At 56.3% G+C, this 14,104-nt stretch overlaps 3 protein-coding genes across 10 annotated transcripts in view; 1 reads left to right on the forward strand and 2 right to left on the reverse strand.

Moving 5' to 3' along the window:
• The window catches only part of PC (pyruvate carboxylase), a 101,374-nt gene extending 95,014 nt beyond the window's left edge, over nt 1–6,360 (forward strand). For all 5 annotated transcript variants that reach the window (XM_053899414.1, XM_053899415.1, XM_053899416.1 and 2 more), the window contains 11 exons: nt 1,473–1,617; nt 1,972–2,061; nt 2,151–2,372; nt 2,859–3,015; nt 3,528–3,768; nt 3,919–4,168; nt 4,372–4,616; nt 4,703–4,882; nt 4,957–5,205; nt 5,510–5,650; nt 5,733–6,360. In XM_053899414.1, coding sequence (XP_053755389.1) covers nt 1,473–1,617; nt 1,972–2,061; nt 2,151–2,372; nt 2,859–3,015; nt 3,528–3,768; nt 3,919–4,168; nt 4,372–4,616; nt 4,703–4,882; nt 4,957–5,205; nt 5,510–5,650; nt 5,733–5,981 — 2,169 coding nt within the window. In that variant the 3' untranslated portion in view covers nt 5,982–6,360. The remainder of the gene's footprint in view (nt 1–1,472; nt 1,618–1,971; nt 2,062–2,150; nt 2,373–2,858; nt 3,016–3,527; nt 3,769–3,918; nt 4,169–4,371; nt 4,617–4,702; nt 4,883–4,956; nt 5,206–5,509; nt 5,651–5,732) is intronic.
• Nucleotides 96–11,326, reverse strand: RCE1 (Ras converting CAAX endopeptidase 1). 4 transcript variants are annotated; one of them, XM_019415128.2, is made up of 9 exons: nt 11,114–11,326; nt 10,875–10,977; nt 10,698–10,781; nt 10,381–10,459; nt 9,686–9,853; nt 9,486–9,557; nt 9,152–9,214; nt 7,625–7,683; nt 96–244 (listed from the first exon to the last, which is right to left on the reverse strand). In XM_019415128.2, the coding sequence occupies exons 1-9, from the start codon at nt 11,296–11,298 to the stop codon at nt 203–205; spliced, it is 855 nt and encodes a 284-aa protein (XP_019270673.1). In that variant the 5' UTR covers nt 11,299–11,326; the 3' UTR covers nt 96–202. The 4 variants fall into 4 exon arrangements, with proteins under 4 accessions (XP_019270673.1, XP_019270669.1, XP_019270671.1 ...); XM_019415124.2 differs by lacking the exon at nt 96–244 and adding an exon at nt 333–846; XM_019415126.2 differs by lacking the exons at nt 96–244; nt 7,625–7,683 and adding an exon at nt 8,195–8,867.
• Nucleotides 11,327–11,435: 109 nt separating this feature from the next.
• Nucleotides 11,436–14,104, reverse strand: part of CUNH11orf80 (chromosome unknown C11orf80 homolog) — a 96,493-nt gene continuing 93,824 nt past the window's right edge. The window contains exons 15-16 of the mRNA XM_019415115.2: nt 11,691–11,878; nt 11,436–11,593 (exon numbers count right to left, since the gene is read on the reverse strand). Coding sequence (XP_019270660.2) covers nt 11,528–11,593; nt 11,691–11,878 — 254 coding nt within the window. The 3' untranslated portion in view covers nt 11,436–11,527. The remainder of the gene's footprint in view (nt 11,594–11,690; nt 11,879–14,104) is intronic.

Here is a 14,104-nt window from a genome sequence, read left to right on the forward strand (position 1 = left end):
CCCAGCAACCCATGCTGGGCCTGGAGTCCCCACTGAAGTTGCCAACAGAGGTCATGAATGGGTGACACAGAGATGCTTTATCTGAAGTGACAGCCATGTGGACACTGGGATTCCACCCATGGGCTGGCAGTCCTGGGACATCTCTTAGTGCTGGCTCCTAGGCCCCAGGTGGCCCCTAGGTTGGACTTGCCCAGCTCCAGCTTCATGTTGTCCCCCAGCAGTTTAATAAGCAGAAATGAGGGCCCTTGTGCACAAAGCATGTGGACCTATACCTCAGCACCCCTGCCCTCAAAACGGTCCCAGGCGTATGAAGAATGGAGACAAGTAAAAGCTGAGGACAAGAGAGGTGTTTTCCGACAGCCGATCCCGCAGAAGCCTACTATAAAGGGGAGGGTCCGGCTCTGTTGTGAGGGCAGGAGGTACAGACGAAGGCCGTCAAGTTCAGACTTCCAGGAAGAGCTTACCGGGCAGGTGTAAAGGGGTGGAGGCGTGAGAGCACAAGGCAAGTTTGGTGTGGCTGGAGGTAGCCAGGACTTGGAAACCTGGCAGAAAGCATGGCCTGGAGACCAGGGGTCACAGAGTCTATTGATGGCCATGGTAGAGCTGTCTCTCCTGACCTGGTGACACAGGGGTGGGTGTTGAGGGTGACGGAGTGCAGGTTTTAGTAACTGGGTGCACAGTGAGGCGTGCAGCAGAAGGCAGAGGAGGACTGGGTGAGGGAAGCCGACTTTGGACTTGATGAACTTGTGTGAGGGCCACACAAGGAGAGGTGCCCAGGAGGGATTTCCGCTTTAGGGTCTTGGCTCTGGAGCTGGAAGCCCAGGATGAGGCCACCCAGGGAGTGTCCTGTATGAGAAGAGGCCCAGTGACAGCTCTGAGAACTCCATCCTGCAGGGGTGAGAGGAGCCCCCAGTGGGGACCGGGGAGGAGAAGGAGAGCAAGAGGTCTTGGAAGCCCAGGGCAAGAATGTCCAGGTGGGAGCTGTTAGCAAGCGAAGGGCGGGAAAGGGCCCACGGGAGTTAGCCACAAGGATGGCCCTCAGTGAGGATACCAAAGTGTAGCTGTTGGGGTGGTAGAGGAGGGGCTGGCAAAGGTAGGGACATGTTTCAAGAAGCATGGCTGCATATTATGTCATGGTGCTATGAGAAAGGCCTGACCCGTTTTCTAGAGTGTGTGGTGGGAAGGTGCTTTATTTCCAGATCCCTGATGAAGGAGGAGGTGATTCAGCACATGCTCTGGGGTGAGCAAGGGGGGAGGAAGTGGGCTCATCCCCCTAACAGCTTAAGGGACTCTGCCAGAATAGGGGGCTGGTGAGATGGGGAAATGTCATTCCAGAGGGATGAGGCCTCAGACTTCAGCATGGTATCCCGGGGAACTTGGAGAGCTGTGCTGGCCCAGGGTGGCGCCTTCAGCCTCTCCTTTCCCCCTCCGTGCTCCACGGTGATGCCCTCCCACCCACCTCTATTCTGCAGACCAACATCCCCTTCCTGCAGAATGTGCTCAACAACCAGCAGTTCCTGGCCGGCACCGTGGACACCCAGTTCATCGATGAGAACCCGGAGCTATTCCAGCTGCGGCCTGCACAGAACCGGGCCCAGAAGCTGCTGCACTACCTCGGTCTGGCCCCAAGACTGCCCTTCTCTCCTCTCTCAAATGCCTCGCTCCTGGCCCCCTGCCTAGAAGAGCTTCCTAGCATGCCCTGTCCCTGTCCTCATTCTGGTCCTGCACCCTCCCACCTTGCTCACCCTCCGTGCTCCTGATCACAGGGATGCCCCCTTCTCCACCCATGCAGCCCTTAGTAGGTTCCTACTGCCTGGACCCAGGAGGCCTTGGCTTTGGAGAGGACAGGGGTCAACTAGAGGACTTGGGATCCTGGAGGAACCTCTCATCCCCAGGCCCATCTAAATGTTACTCCTGCCCTCAAGACTCTTCCCCAGCCTGTCCTGACCCCACTTCCCACTCTCTCCCTAGGTCATGTCATGGTGAACGGCCCAACCACCCCGATCCCCGTCAAGGCCAGTCCCAGCCCCACAGACCCCATTGTCCCTGCAGTGCCCATAGGTAGGTGAGCTCATTCTACCAACTTGTGGGGGAGACAAAGAGGAGGTTGCTGCCTGAAGGATGGGTGCTAATGCCCAGGTCTGCCCTAGGCCCACCCCCAGCTGGTTTCAGAGACATCCTGCTGCGGGAGGGGCCCGAGGGCTTCGCTAGAGCTGTGCGGAACCACCAGGGGCTGCTGCTGATGGACACGACCTTCCGGGATGCCCACCAGTCACTGCTGGCCACTCGTGTGCGAACCCACGATCTCAAAAAGATTGCTCCCTATGTTGCTCACAACTTCAGCAAACTCTTCAGCATAGAGAACTGGGGAGGTAGGCTGGAGGAGGGCTGGAACGTGGGACTGCGCCTGGAAGGAATTGGGTATCCAGTGTGGCCCCACCACTGGCCACTCCAGGAGAAGCTAAAATGTTAACATTGGGGAAACTAGTGAGAAGCGAACAAGGCATGGTGTTCCATTTGTTCAGCAGTGACTCGTGCCCACTTTGGGCAGGCCTGGTTGCTGGACGTGAGATTGCATGGCGGAGATCCCAGTAGCTCAGGGTCAGAGAGGAGCCACGAGCCTGTTCTAGCATGGAGAACTGGTGGCAGGGTGGTACCCTGTGAAAGGGGGCAAGAGGACACTGATCCTGAGCTACCCTCAGCAGAGGGAAGTCTCCAGGGGTTGGAACAGGAATGTGAAGGATCCTGGAGATGAGTGCGAGGGTGTCCGGGTTAGAGGCTCAGGCTGCAGAGCTGCAGGGTGTGGCGGGGGCCTGGGGAAGTGAGGGGCTGACCTGGGCCTCTTGGTCCCCGTGCAGGAGCCACGTTTGATGTTGCCATGCGCTTCCTGTATGAGTGCCCCTGGCGGCGGCTGCAGGAGCTCCGAGAGCTCATCCCCAACATCCCGTTCCAGATGCTGCTGCGGGGGGCCAACGCCGTGGGCTACACCAACTACCCCGACAATGTGGTCTTCAAGTGAGCCTGGGGTCGGGTGGGCAGACGCCGCACAGCATGGTCCAGTGGGTGCCAGGCCACACTGCAATGGCCTGCGCTTCCCACAGAGAGCTTGACACTTAAGTCTCTCAGTAGCTGTATCCAGCGAGAGCTGCTATCTGGAAATTTCATGAAGTGCAGAATTCTAGTTGAAGAACTGAAGAACTTCTAGCTCATGGGGCAGCAGAAGCCTCAGGACTCCTTGTCCAGTGTTCCTTCTCTCTCAGACCACCACTCTTGCAAAGAATCCCTAGCTGATTCTTCTGACCTGGGCAGACTGAGCTGCACCGTACATGACTAGGGCAGGACAGCACTGCTCCATGCCAGATGCCTCTGAGGGGACCTGCCCAGCCCAGGCTGCCCCAGAGAAGGCCTTGTCCACACTGGGGTGCCCCCACACGGGCTCACCACCCTCCCTGCCCGGTCAGAGCCAGAGCTGGATGTACAGGGGAGAGTGGGATGGGGTTGACCCTTGGGCTCTTCTACCCACTCAGGTTCTGTGAGGTGGCCAAAGAGAACGGCATGGATGTCTTCCGGGTTTTTGACTCCCTCAACTACATGCCCAATCTGCTGCTGGGCATGGAGGCAGCCGGCAATGCTGGCGGTGTGGTGGAGGCCGCCATCTCCTACACAGGTGACGTGGCCGACCCCAGCCGCACCAAATACTCACTGCAGTACTACATGGGCCTGGCTGAAGAGTTGGTTCGAGCTGGCACCCACATCTTGTGCATCAAGGTGCCTGGACCCACCTGTCCCAGGAGTCCCCCTGCCCCTTCCCCACCTCTCCCAGCTTCCCCTTCTCCCCCACTATGTCCCCCTCATATCCCCTACCACATACGTATCACACCCCCTCCTTACCGGACCATGTCTCTCTTCTTGCCCCAGGACATGGCAGGGCTGCTAAAGCCAGTGGCCTGCACCATGCTGGTCAGGTCCCTCAGGGACCGCTTCCCTGACCTCCCGCTGCACATCCACACCCACGACACATCAGGGGCAGGTGTGGCAGCTATGCTGGCCTGTGCCCAGGCTGGGGCCGATGTGGTAGATGTGGCAGCTGATTCCATGTCCGGGATGACTTCACAGCCCAGCATGGGGGCCCTGGTGGCCTGCACCCGAGGGACTCCCATGGACACAGGTAGGAATGGCAGGAGTCCATGGCCATTTCCCTCACAGCCGTGGCCCGTAGTAGTCCCAGTAGAGTCTGGCCTGTCCTAGAATCCAGATGATCTTTGCTGGCCTTACCCTCCATCACCCACATCTGAGATGGGACCTGAGCTGGCTCTGGGGTCCTGGGAGGAACACCTGGGAACTTGGCATATTTTCCTGGCCTCCCTGCAGGGGTGCCCCTGGAGCGCGTGTTTGACTACAGTGAGTACTGGGAGGGGGCCCGGGGATTGTATGCGGCCTTTGACTGCACGGCCACCATGAAGTCTGGCAATTCGGATGTGTATGAGAATGAGATCCCAGGGGGCCAGTACACCAACCTGCACTTCCAGGCACACAGCATGGGGCTTGGCTCCAAGTTCAAGGAGGTCAAGAAGGCCTACGTGGAGGCCAACCAGATGCTGGGCGACCTCATCAAGGTGAGCTAGGCCCAGTGATCTCATCCCTGCCTCTGAACCTCCTATAAGGTACCAAGCATCCTAACCCAGGGGGCTTTTCTTCTCAGGTGACACCGTCCTCCAAGATCGTGGGGGACCTGGCCCAGTTCATGGTGCAGAATGGGCTGAGCCGGGCAGAGGCTGAAGCCCAAGCAGAAGAGCTGTCCTTTCCCCGCTCCGTGGTAGAGTTCCTGCAGGGCTACATTGGCATTCCCCACGGGGGGTTCCCTGAGCCCCTTCGCTCTAAGGTAGGAAGGCCCAGTACAGTGTGAGGGTGGGGGTTGGGTACAGGCATTCGGCCTGACCCTGCTTTGCTCCCCAGGTGCTAAAGGACCTGCCAAGGGTCGAGGGGCGGCCCGGAGCCTCCCTCCCTCCACTAGATCTGCAGTTGCTGGAGAAGGAGCTGATAGAGCGGCACGGGGAGGAGGTGACACCAGAGGATGTGCTCTCAGCAGCCATATACCCCGATGTCTTTGCACACTTCAAGGACTTCACAGCTACTTTTGGCCCCCTGGATAGCCTCAATACCCGCCTCTTCCTGCAGGGACCCAAAATTGCAGAGGAGTTTGAGGTCAGTGGCTCTGGCACCTATCTACGCCCCACCCCAGCACCCCTGCTCCTGCATCCCTAAGGACACCAGCACATCTAGAGCTCCAGGCTTTGGCTTGGCTGTCACTGGGCCTCACAAGCTGTACCCAAAAGCACCCTTGAGGAACCAGGAGGTTAGGCCTTTACAAGTGAGGAGCTGAGACCCAGGGCTGGGGGACTTGCCTGGGACAGGGTCAGGGGGCTGTTCTACTGAGACCTGTGTGTTCTATTGCCCGCCCCACCCCCTCCCGCCTCACCAGCTCTGAGCCTGCATGCCCTCCCTACAGGTGGAGCTGGAGCGGGGCAAGACACTGCACATCAAAGCCCTGGCCATAAGTGACCTGAACCGGGCTGGCCAGAGGCAGGTCTTCTTTGAGCTCAATGGACAGCTGCGGTCCATTCTGGTCAAGGACACTCAGGCCATGAAGGTATAGCCCCACTAGGGCCAGCCAGGCGGTGGGAACAGGTAGGGCCTGTGCCTCACCACTCCTCCTTCTGTCCTGTCTGCAGGAGATGCACTTCCACCCCAAGGCTCTGAAGGATGTGAAGGGCCAGATCGGGGCACCCATGCCTGGGAAGGTGATAGACATCAAGGTAGCAGCTGGGGGCAAGGTGGCCAAGGGCCAGCCCCTGTGTGTGCTCAGCGCCATGAAGATGGAGACTGTAGTGACTTCACCCATGGAGGGCACTGTCCGCAAGGTCCACGTAACCACAGACATGACACTGGAGGGCGATGACCTCATCCTGGAGATTGAGTGATCTTGCCCCAGATTGGCAGCCTGGCCATACCCACCCCAAGCCTTCAATAGACACTGAGCTGCCAGGGCAGGCCCAGGCCAGCCAGTGCCCGAGGGCAGAAAGGCCTAGCCCTGGAGCTCCTGTCCTCAGCTGCTTGTGGCAGGAGACGCACTGCCTGCTGTGGCACATTCCCTTCCTCCAGCCATCTGTCTTTTCCCTGCTGGACAGCTGCTCACATATTCATCTCTTGCCAAATAAGGGTCCTCAACTTGGAGACTACAGGTGGTGGTGTAGGTGGGCCTAAGACCCAGGGGAGCAAATTTAGGGGTCCTACCTCTTGGGGGAAGAGCTAGGCTCCAAGTCCTGAGAACTTTGCTCAATAAAACTGGCTTCCCCTGCCCTTCATGTTGGGTCCTGTGCAGCGTCCCCGTCCCCCCCCCCCCCCCCAGCACTACTCAGCATAGGGGCAGGGCTGCCTCTTGGGACTCCCCATGGCAGGGGCAGGTCAGTTGTATCCTCCTTGGAGGGTAGGGGAGAATAGTAGTGGCCTTGGTTTCAGCCACTAGAGTGCCTATGGTATATACACCCCAAACAGGATTAGCTAGTTGCATGGAGAGCTTGGACAAGGGTGTGTTGTTCTACGCATTTAACACCCATTAACTCAGGGAATCAATCACATTTTGTGGACACAAATGGGAGTCCCAGGAAGGTTAAATAGCTTATCCAGGACCCCAGAGCTAGTAAGAGGCAGAGGAGGGTCCACACCCAAGCTGTCAGTGGAGTTGCTTTGCTTCCAGCCACTGCTTTACTTCCTAAACTCAGGGCCAGCCTGCCACTTCAATAGTTCAGGACTGGATGTGAACAGGCACCAGTTTCCGGGAGATGGGCAAAAAACCCTTGGACGTGGGAGCCTTTGGGGGAGGATATTAGTGGGAGGTCAGCACTGGATTGAGAGTCTCAAGATCTAATCCCGCCCATTCCCATAAGCAAGCTCTCAGGAGAATCGGTCACCTGCAGGGGGTTTGGCAACCCTGCATGTATCACTGCATTGCTGCCCACCCCCAACCTCCACAGGGGAGGTGACGATGGTGAGGTGAAATGGGGGTGCTGCGTAGTTCTGAGCAGTAGCATGAGGAAGGGGAGGAGCAGAGCTCGGATCTCCCAACCTTCAGGGGACCAGGCAGGTAGTATGTCCCCAGCACTCTGCCAACCCAGTGCTCCTCAGGTACCACAACCTAATTTGGGGGGCAGCTTTGGGCTTCCTCCTCTTTGGACACCAAGATCCCAAAGGTACCCTCTGAAACAGCCCCACACCCCATCTGCCTCCCCAACAGCTGCTACACAGGCTGGGAGGACAGGAAGGCTCTCCACAGCAAGGCAGGTGTGTGACTATCAAGATGACTTTTTAGATCCAGATGAATGTCGTTTAGTCACAGCCAAACTGGGGGTGCCTGGGGAGTGACTGCACATCCATTTCCTTTCAACCACCAGCCTCAGGGAACAAGACTTGGGACAGCCTCCTTGAGTTTAGAGTGGGACCTGAAAGTATATCCTTTCAAAAATTAAAAAATCCCAGGGGCGGGGGAATGAAAATATGAGAACCATTCTGAAAAGAAGATGATGGGCAGGTACAACACTAGAAGAGTCTAAGAAGCTTGACTTACATTGTTGTTTGGCAGGGTCCTTGCTGTTCTCAGGGCTGCAGCCTTTGTTCTGAGTTCCTCTAGGGACGAGACAAGCAGCATGGTGGCAGAGACCCAAGGCAGAGAGAGCCAGGAAAGCCTCTACTACCCAGGTGACCATGAGCTGGTTCCTCTACCATTTTGGACCTGTTATTTTCTCCTGTGTAATGTGAGGCTGGTAGACTTTGGGGAGGTCCTGGTAGAGGCCCCACAGTCGACCCTCTGCTCTCTCAGAGGATACAGGTTGGAGACTCCATCACTGAGGTCATGGCCCTAGGTTCCATCCTCTGACCCTAGCAGCCAAGGCACAGGCCCCAGGATGAGCTGAGTTCACACCTGGTACCTGCAGTCCCAGAACCCCACGTGCTACAACTTGGGGCATGGCTAAGAAAGGACGAAGGCAGCCAGAGGGGTCGACCCCATCCTGTCCTTCACTTCAGGGAACTGTGCCTCCCAGGCTGACCCGCCCAGTGGTCAGTGTCCAAGGTAGCCAAGACAGGTGGTGGGCACCTTCACAAGACCCCAAACAGATTGATTCTCAAAGGTCCAAGGCCATGTTACCCAAGTTAAATCTCTTTAGTATCTCAATACAAAGTCCTGATGCAAAAAGACAATGAGAAAACCCTGGGAAGTTGGGGGGAGGGATTTTGTAAATTCCACCCCCGAGCAGCTTTTCAGAGGCAGAGGGGGGCAGAGGAGCTCAGAAAAGCAGCAGTCCAAAGTGAGGAAGGGAGTGTACGGCTCCTGGGACCTGCCCCTTGTCCCCTCACTCCCAGCTGCTCCTCAACCCCCTTTGGAGAGGGGTTGCACCCTTTGGATATCTGCTCCTTTCTCTTGGTCCCTGGGATTCAACTAGCTCTGGCTTCAATCCCCTACAAAAATTCCTGAGATCTCGGGGACCCCAGCCAGCTCCTCCCCTGCAGTACCCCTTGACAGGGAAGGGCTGGGGAGCCCGTGAGAGTTCGTAGGAGCATGTACGGGAGCATGGGTCAGGAGCACAAGGGAGCCTCTGAGTCTCCTGCCCGTTCCAAAAGCACACAAAGGGGAAGGCTGCCGTAGAGCTTGGGGTCCGTGAGGGGCTGGAGCAGAAGCAGGAAGAGTCCTACACCCAGGGCATAGCCTGCCAGCAGGGGCCGCCTCTGCGGATGTTCCAGGGCTGCGCAAACGGCAGGAAAGCCCATGTAATTGCAGAAGGAGTGGCAAAGAACCGGCCCAATCAGGTGTCCTAGGGAGGGGAGACAGAGTAGCTCATGGAGCAGCCCCACCGCCTCCCAGGACCAATCACCCACATCCCTGAAATAGGAAGTCAATGACCGCCCACACACACCACATGGCCTCTGCTCCCTTCCACCTCTCAGACTTCACCAGACTGAGAGCCCTGGCTCTGCCTGTTTCAAACACCACAGTAGAAGAAACCTGTCACTCCTACAACAAACACAGCATTCCCGTATTCCCACCCACTCCTGTGGGCCCGAGTCCCCAGGGACCCGTGAGAGACTGAGGACCAACCTGTGCGGATGAAGAGGAAAGCAGTGTAGGCGCCGAAGACAGCTGTGTAGGAGAACTGGAACGCTGGAGACGGGGAGGCCTCGAGTGACCACACCTGCATGCTCTTCCAGTCCCAGCACTGCACACCCATCAGCCAGAAACCTCCCCTTCCCCCTGAGGGCAGTGGCTGCCTGCCCCAGCACCTATGGCTGTCCTCTACACCCCAACTCCCATGGCCAGGGGCCCTTCCAATACTACATCCCTCTGTTCCCAATTCTTCCTCCAGAATGGCTATGAGGGACACCCCTACACACCCTAACCCAGGACTGCCCCAGGCAAGCTTTCTAAGACTCACCTGCAGACAAGAAGATGCTCCCCACACTGCTCTGGCGGAATCGAAGCTGCTCAAAAATGTGGTGAAAATGGGCTGGAAGGAAGGCGAGAACCAGGTCACATTCCTCTATGCCTGCCTTGTATGCCACACCCTTGCCCCAAATCCCATTTTTGGCTCTCATGCTGGGAACATCTCAACAGAACCAGGTTAGGCAAACTTACCAACTCCAAAGAAGAGTGGGCAGGTGAACACGGCAGGGCCCAGGCCCGTGCATGGTGCTAACATGGGCAGCATACAGGCCCGGAACACCAGTTCTTCTGTCAGGGGCGCAATCACTTGGTTCCGCAACCAACGCATATCCGTGAGGCAGCGGGCCCAGGAGCGAGGAGCTAAGGAAGGGATTCAGGACCAGTAATCAGTGACAGGGTATGGAACAAAGAACTCCTAGAGGCCCCAGGGGACTCTTCTCCCACAGCCTTTTCCTTGACAAACTCAGACATCAATACTCCTGAGGAGACATTTAAGAGTCAAGCTTTGTTATCACACGCAGTATAAAACAACGTCTCGAGAACTGGAAGAAAAGACATGAATAGCTGAAGCAAAGTATTTCGGTAGTAAATTCTGGAAACATCAAAACCAGAACCCAAGACCAGCTCTGGTTTGAGGAAGCCAAAGATTAGGGGAGGAAGGAACAACGCATTTTAGTCCACACAAAGTACTGCTGGGGGTTCCTAGGAGCCTCCTTGGATTTCAGAAACCAACTCTTACAGGTCATCTGTTACATGTTCCCATTTTACTGATCTGGAAACCAATAACATCTCCTACATCTCATGTCCAGGACTCACTATGAGGCCACTTATTCCCTTTCCCCACTGTGCTGGGCCGCCTGCTTTTTCTCTCAGCCCTTAGGACTCACCTAAGACAACCTTCAAACCATCTGCCAGGTCACATGGACAATCCATAGAGAGCTGCATCAGTGGGCCCAGGAAAAGGATCTGGGGACAAAAAAGCAATCACAGAAATGGTTTAAGCCACAGTCCCACTACCCTAACCCAGAAGAGAACTCGTAAGACTTAAAGCTTTCTATTCTTAGCCAGGATGTCCCACTCAGGCATACCCAAGGGCTATCTCAAAATTTCTGTCGCCCATCAGTCAAAAGATGGACACACACACACACACACACACAGAAAGGAACGTCATGCTAACAAATGGAAAAATAAAACAAGTACTCACCATGGTCAGCAGCAGGGGTAGCAGTGCTGCTGGGAAAATACCCTCCAGCCTGAAGCCCATCAGGGTGAGCAGGGATGTGCCTGGCTGAGCCACAGGAAAGGAGGCATCAATCTTGCTCTCTTCTCTCAGACCCCTGAGATCCTCCCCCTCTTGCCCTCTGCCCCGCCTCCTTCGCACCTGGATGCCTGTGAGTTCTCTCCAGAGTAGCACGCACAGAGGCGAGAGGCTGGACACCACCAATACACTGGTGAAACGCCGCTTGATGACTGCAGGGTGGTCCCTACGGAGAGGGCAGTAAGTTCAAGGGCCCACAGCCTCCTCTGGACAGCGCGGCCCCGCCCCCGGATCGCCCAAGCCCCGCCCACAGCCCCGCCTCGCGGAGGCGCGGGTTCCGGCCGCGCGCGCAGCCCCCGCACCTGGGCAGCTCGCTCTTCCAGACGTAGAGGCTGCCCACGTAGGAGCAGGCGAGGCTAAGACAGGAGAACACAGACACCCAGCAGCACAGCCCAGGGCCCGGGCCGCCCAGAGCTGCTGACTCGGGCTGCCGCTCCGGCCGCGACACCGACAGCAGGCGCAGCCCATCCCCGCCCAGCGCCGCCATCGCGCCCGGAGCCGCGGCGCGCACCAGTGACGCGATCCCGCCGCCGCTCGACCCGCGCCTGCCGCAAGTGCAAGTGATGTCATCCGGCAGCGCGGGAGCCCCGCCCCTGACCCCGCCCCCGACACTGAAGCAGAAGCTGCGCGCGCGGAGCAGGTTTATTGAACAACAGACAGCACGCTGCCCCGGCAGCTACCGGGCGGGCGTGGGCGCATGGGGAGATCACCCTAGCTTAGGGCTCAGGGCCGGGATCCAGCCACTCGGATAGATTGGAGACCTCCTGCAGCCACAGCGAGTCCTGCGGGAGGAAAGGAAGCTCGGGGTGAGGACCCATCGGCAGCGGCCGTCTCCGCCTTCCCTCTGCTCCATCACCTGCGCGGCCCTCGCCCGGTTACCTCCAGGCCGCCCCCATGGCTCGCCCTGCTTCCGCTAGGGGTCGGGAAGGCCCCTGCAGGCGCTGTGCGGCACGCGGCGGCCTCTAGTTGGCTCGGGGCCCTGGCAGAGTGGAAAGCCTGCGTCTCTTCCATGCCCCGCCGGAGGCTGCCCCTCTTGAGCCTCTTGTTTTCCACTTGCTCGCTGGTTCCTAGACGAAAACAAGCCCACTTACCTTACGCCCACGGCCCAGTGCTAGAAAGATCCTTGGGGCTGAAGACACCTGGGAGAAGGGAGGAGCTGGTCCCGGCTCTCTTAGCCCTCCCATCTCAAATTCCTTTCATCAGGTCTGTCTGGATCAAAACTCGGCAGCCCCGGTCCTACAGGGCGAGGCTGCAGATTGGTTTCCATCCTCACTTGGGTCTTGCACCCACTCATTCTTTATCTGCACAGATTCCTCGTGGAGTCTGCACTATCCAGCTCCTCCCTCCCTGCCAAGCTGTGATCCCCCTGCCTGAAAGTCAGCCTCACCCCTCCCTTCGTAGCTCACACTGCGTTGAGCAGTGCCCACTGGCACCCTCCCTACCATTAACTGATGCACTTGTGCAAATTTAAAGGGAGTTTGGATCCATAAATTCTTTCTGAGCAGGTCCTGGGAATGTAGCTCAATGAACTGCTCCCTGGGTAAAACTCACTCATGCTAGAAGGGATTCAGAAGTGTGTACAAAGCCCAGGGATAGAACACGGAAAGAAGTTGTTAACCATTCCTAGAGGTGGAGAAAGGTTTCCCTGAGATGTCTCAGCTGGGTTTTAAAGGATAAAGAGAAATATGCCAGACCAACAAGGAAGAGGAAAGGAATTCCAGGTGGAAAGAGGCAAATACCCAAAGGCATTAATTAGTATCCTCCATAAAATGCAAAAAGGGGGGGGGGGGGAGCTCCTAGGAGATGAATCTGAAGGGGTTAGTACGAATCAGAGAAGACTTAAGGACAGGGATTCTTACTGTAGAAAGTGGGCAGGGAAGAATTTTAATAAGCACTGGAGATACATTGTTAATTTGTATCTTAGAAAGATTATTCTGTCAAAGGTGTTGGCTAGAGTCAAATTAGAAGCAAGAAGACTTTAAGAACCCAGGAGAGGGAAGGCAGCAGGGATGGATGGAGGCACCACTTCTGACACTAGGTGTCAGAAGTATATTCATGAGGCCATAACGACAGGTCTTGGTGACAGAATAGGAGGTGTGGTACATGATAATGAGTGGCATCTTAAGTGAATCTCACTTCAGATGTGAAAAACTGGGTAAGGAGTGGTGCTGTTAATCATGGTAGAGGTAACAACGGGACCTCCACATGGACCTGCCTAGTGAGCAGATAAATCTCCCATCTGGCACTCCAGAGAGGCCTGGGCTGGTCATGCCAACTGGGGAGTCTTGAGCCCAGATGTAAGGTTCAATGCCTGGGATGGAAGAGAGCAGCGAGGGAAGAAGTGCTATACAAGCACAGTTTAGGGGTGGCCAAAGGAAGGTAAAGAGAACACTCAGAGGGAAGAATGACGTAAGTCGCAGTTTTACAGTGCTGAGTTTTGTAAATAGTTCGTGTACGGTAAAGATAAATTGTACAATTTGGTAAATACAAAGCCTTCCCAAACAAGAGAGGCCACAGAAGAAGCAAGTGCCCTGGAGATTGGGAAGGAGAAAGGGAGAGCCAGATTGAGAACCCTGGCTGAGATGTGATGGAGAGGAATAAATGGAAGAAGTTCAAGATCATGGGAGATTTTCTTTTTAAGTAATAAGAGATTGCCCTGCTGAGAGGAAAGACCTCAGAAGGGAAACTGAAGGTGCAGAAGTGATGGCTGATGCAAGCAGATCCTGAGAAAGCAACAGGGCTAATGCCACCCCTGAGCCTAGCAGGGATGGATCCCCATGCTGATACAGTTTGGGCACTAAGTGTGAAGTAGGAGGCTAAGACAGGAGTCAGAGACTGGGTAGATTATTGAAAGAATGGAGTAGCTGCTGATGAGGCCAGAAAGATGACACAAAGGACCGATAGCTGGAGGCCACCAGTAAATGGACCATGGATGTATGGTGGCATCATCCAACTTTCAGTGATTTTCTTTAGCAGAACTGCCCATGTGGGTGGGACACAGGACTGATGGTGACTGGAGCTGCAACTTTGTAAAGCTGAGCAGCTCAAGCAGTCTTCTGGGGAGGCGAGGGGGGGTGGTTCATCAGGTAATAAATGCCTAGATTTTAAGGCTTCTATTGCAGTGGAGAAAGCATAGGCTGAAATTCAGATTATTTTCCTGGAGAGCACTCTACCCAGCCTGAGTCTGGGTTGTCTCTTGTGAAAGGGGACTACTGCTGCCCATACCAAAGGGTCACTGTCAGAGGGGTCACTGGAAAAGCCTAGCATCCCCCTGGGTCCACAGAAGGTGCTGG

The sequence above is a fragment of the Panthera pardus genome, unplaced genomic scaffold (assembly GCF_024362965.1).
Source record: "Panthera pardus isolate Hobbes unplaced genomic scaffold, ASM2436296v1 HiC_scaffold_12, whole genome shotgun sequence".
NCBI lineage: Eukaryota > Metazoa > Chordata > Mammalia > Carnivora > Felidae > Panthera > Panthera pardus.

What these genes read in the sequence shown, in the direction of transcription:
- RCE1 (XM_019415124.2), bottom strand. Translation starts at nt 11,298, where the DNA reads ATGGCGGCGCTGGGCGGGGATGGGCTGCGCCTGCTGTCGGTGTCGCGG. An exon ending in GAGAACTCACAGGCATCCAG is followed by an intron (nt 10,782 to 10,874) that starts GTGCGAAGGAGG and finishes CCTGTGGCTCAG; the next exon opens with CCAGGCACATCCCTGCTCAC. An exon ending in TTTCCTCTTCATCCGCACAG is followed by an intron (nt 7,684 to 9,151) that starts GTTGGTCCTCAG and finishes TCTCGTCCCTAG; the next exon opens with AGGAACTCAGAACAAAGGCT.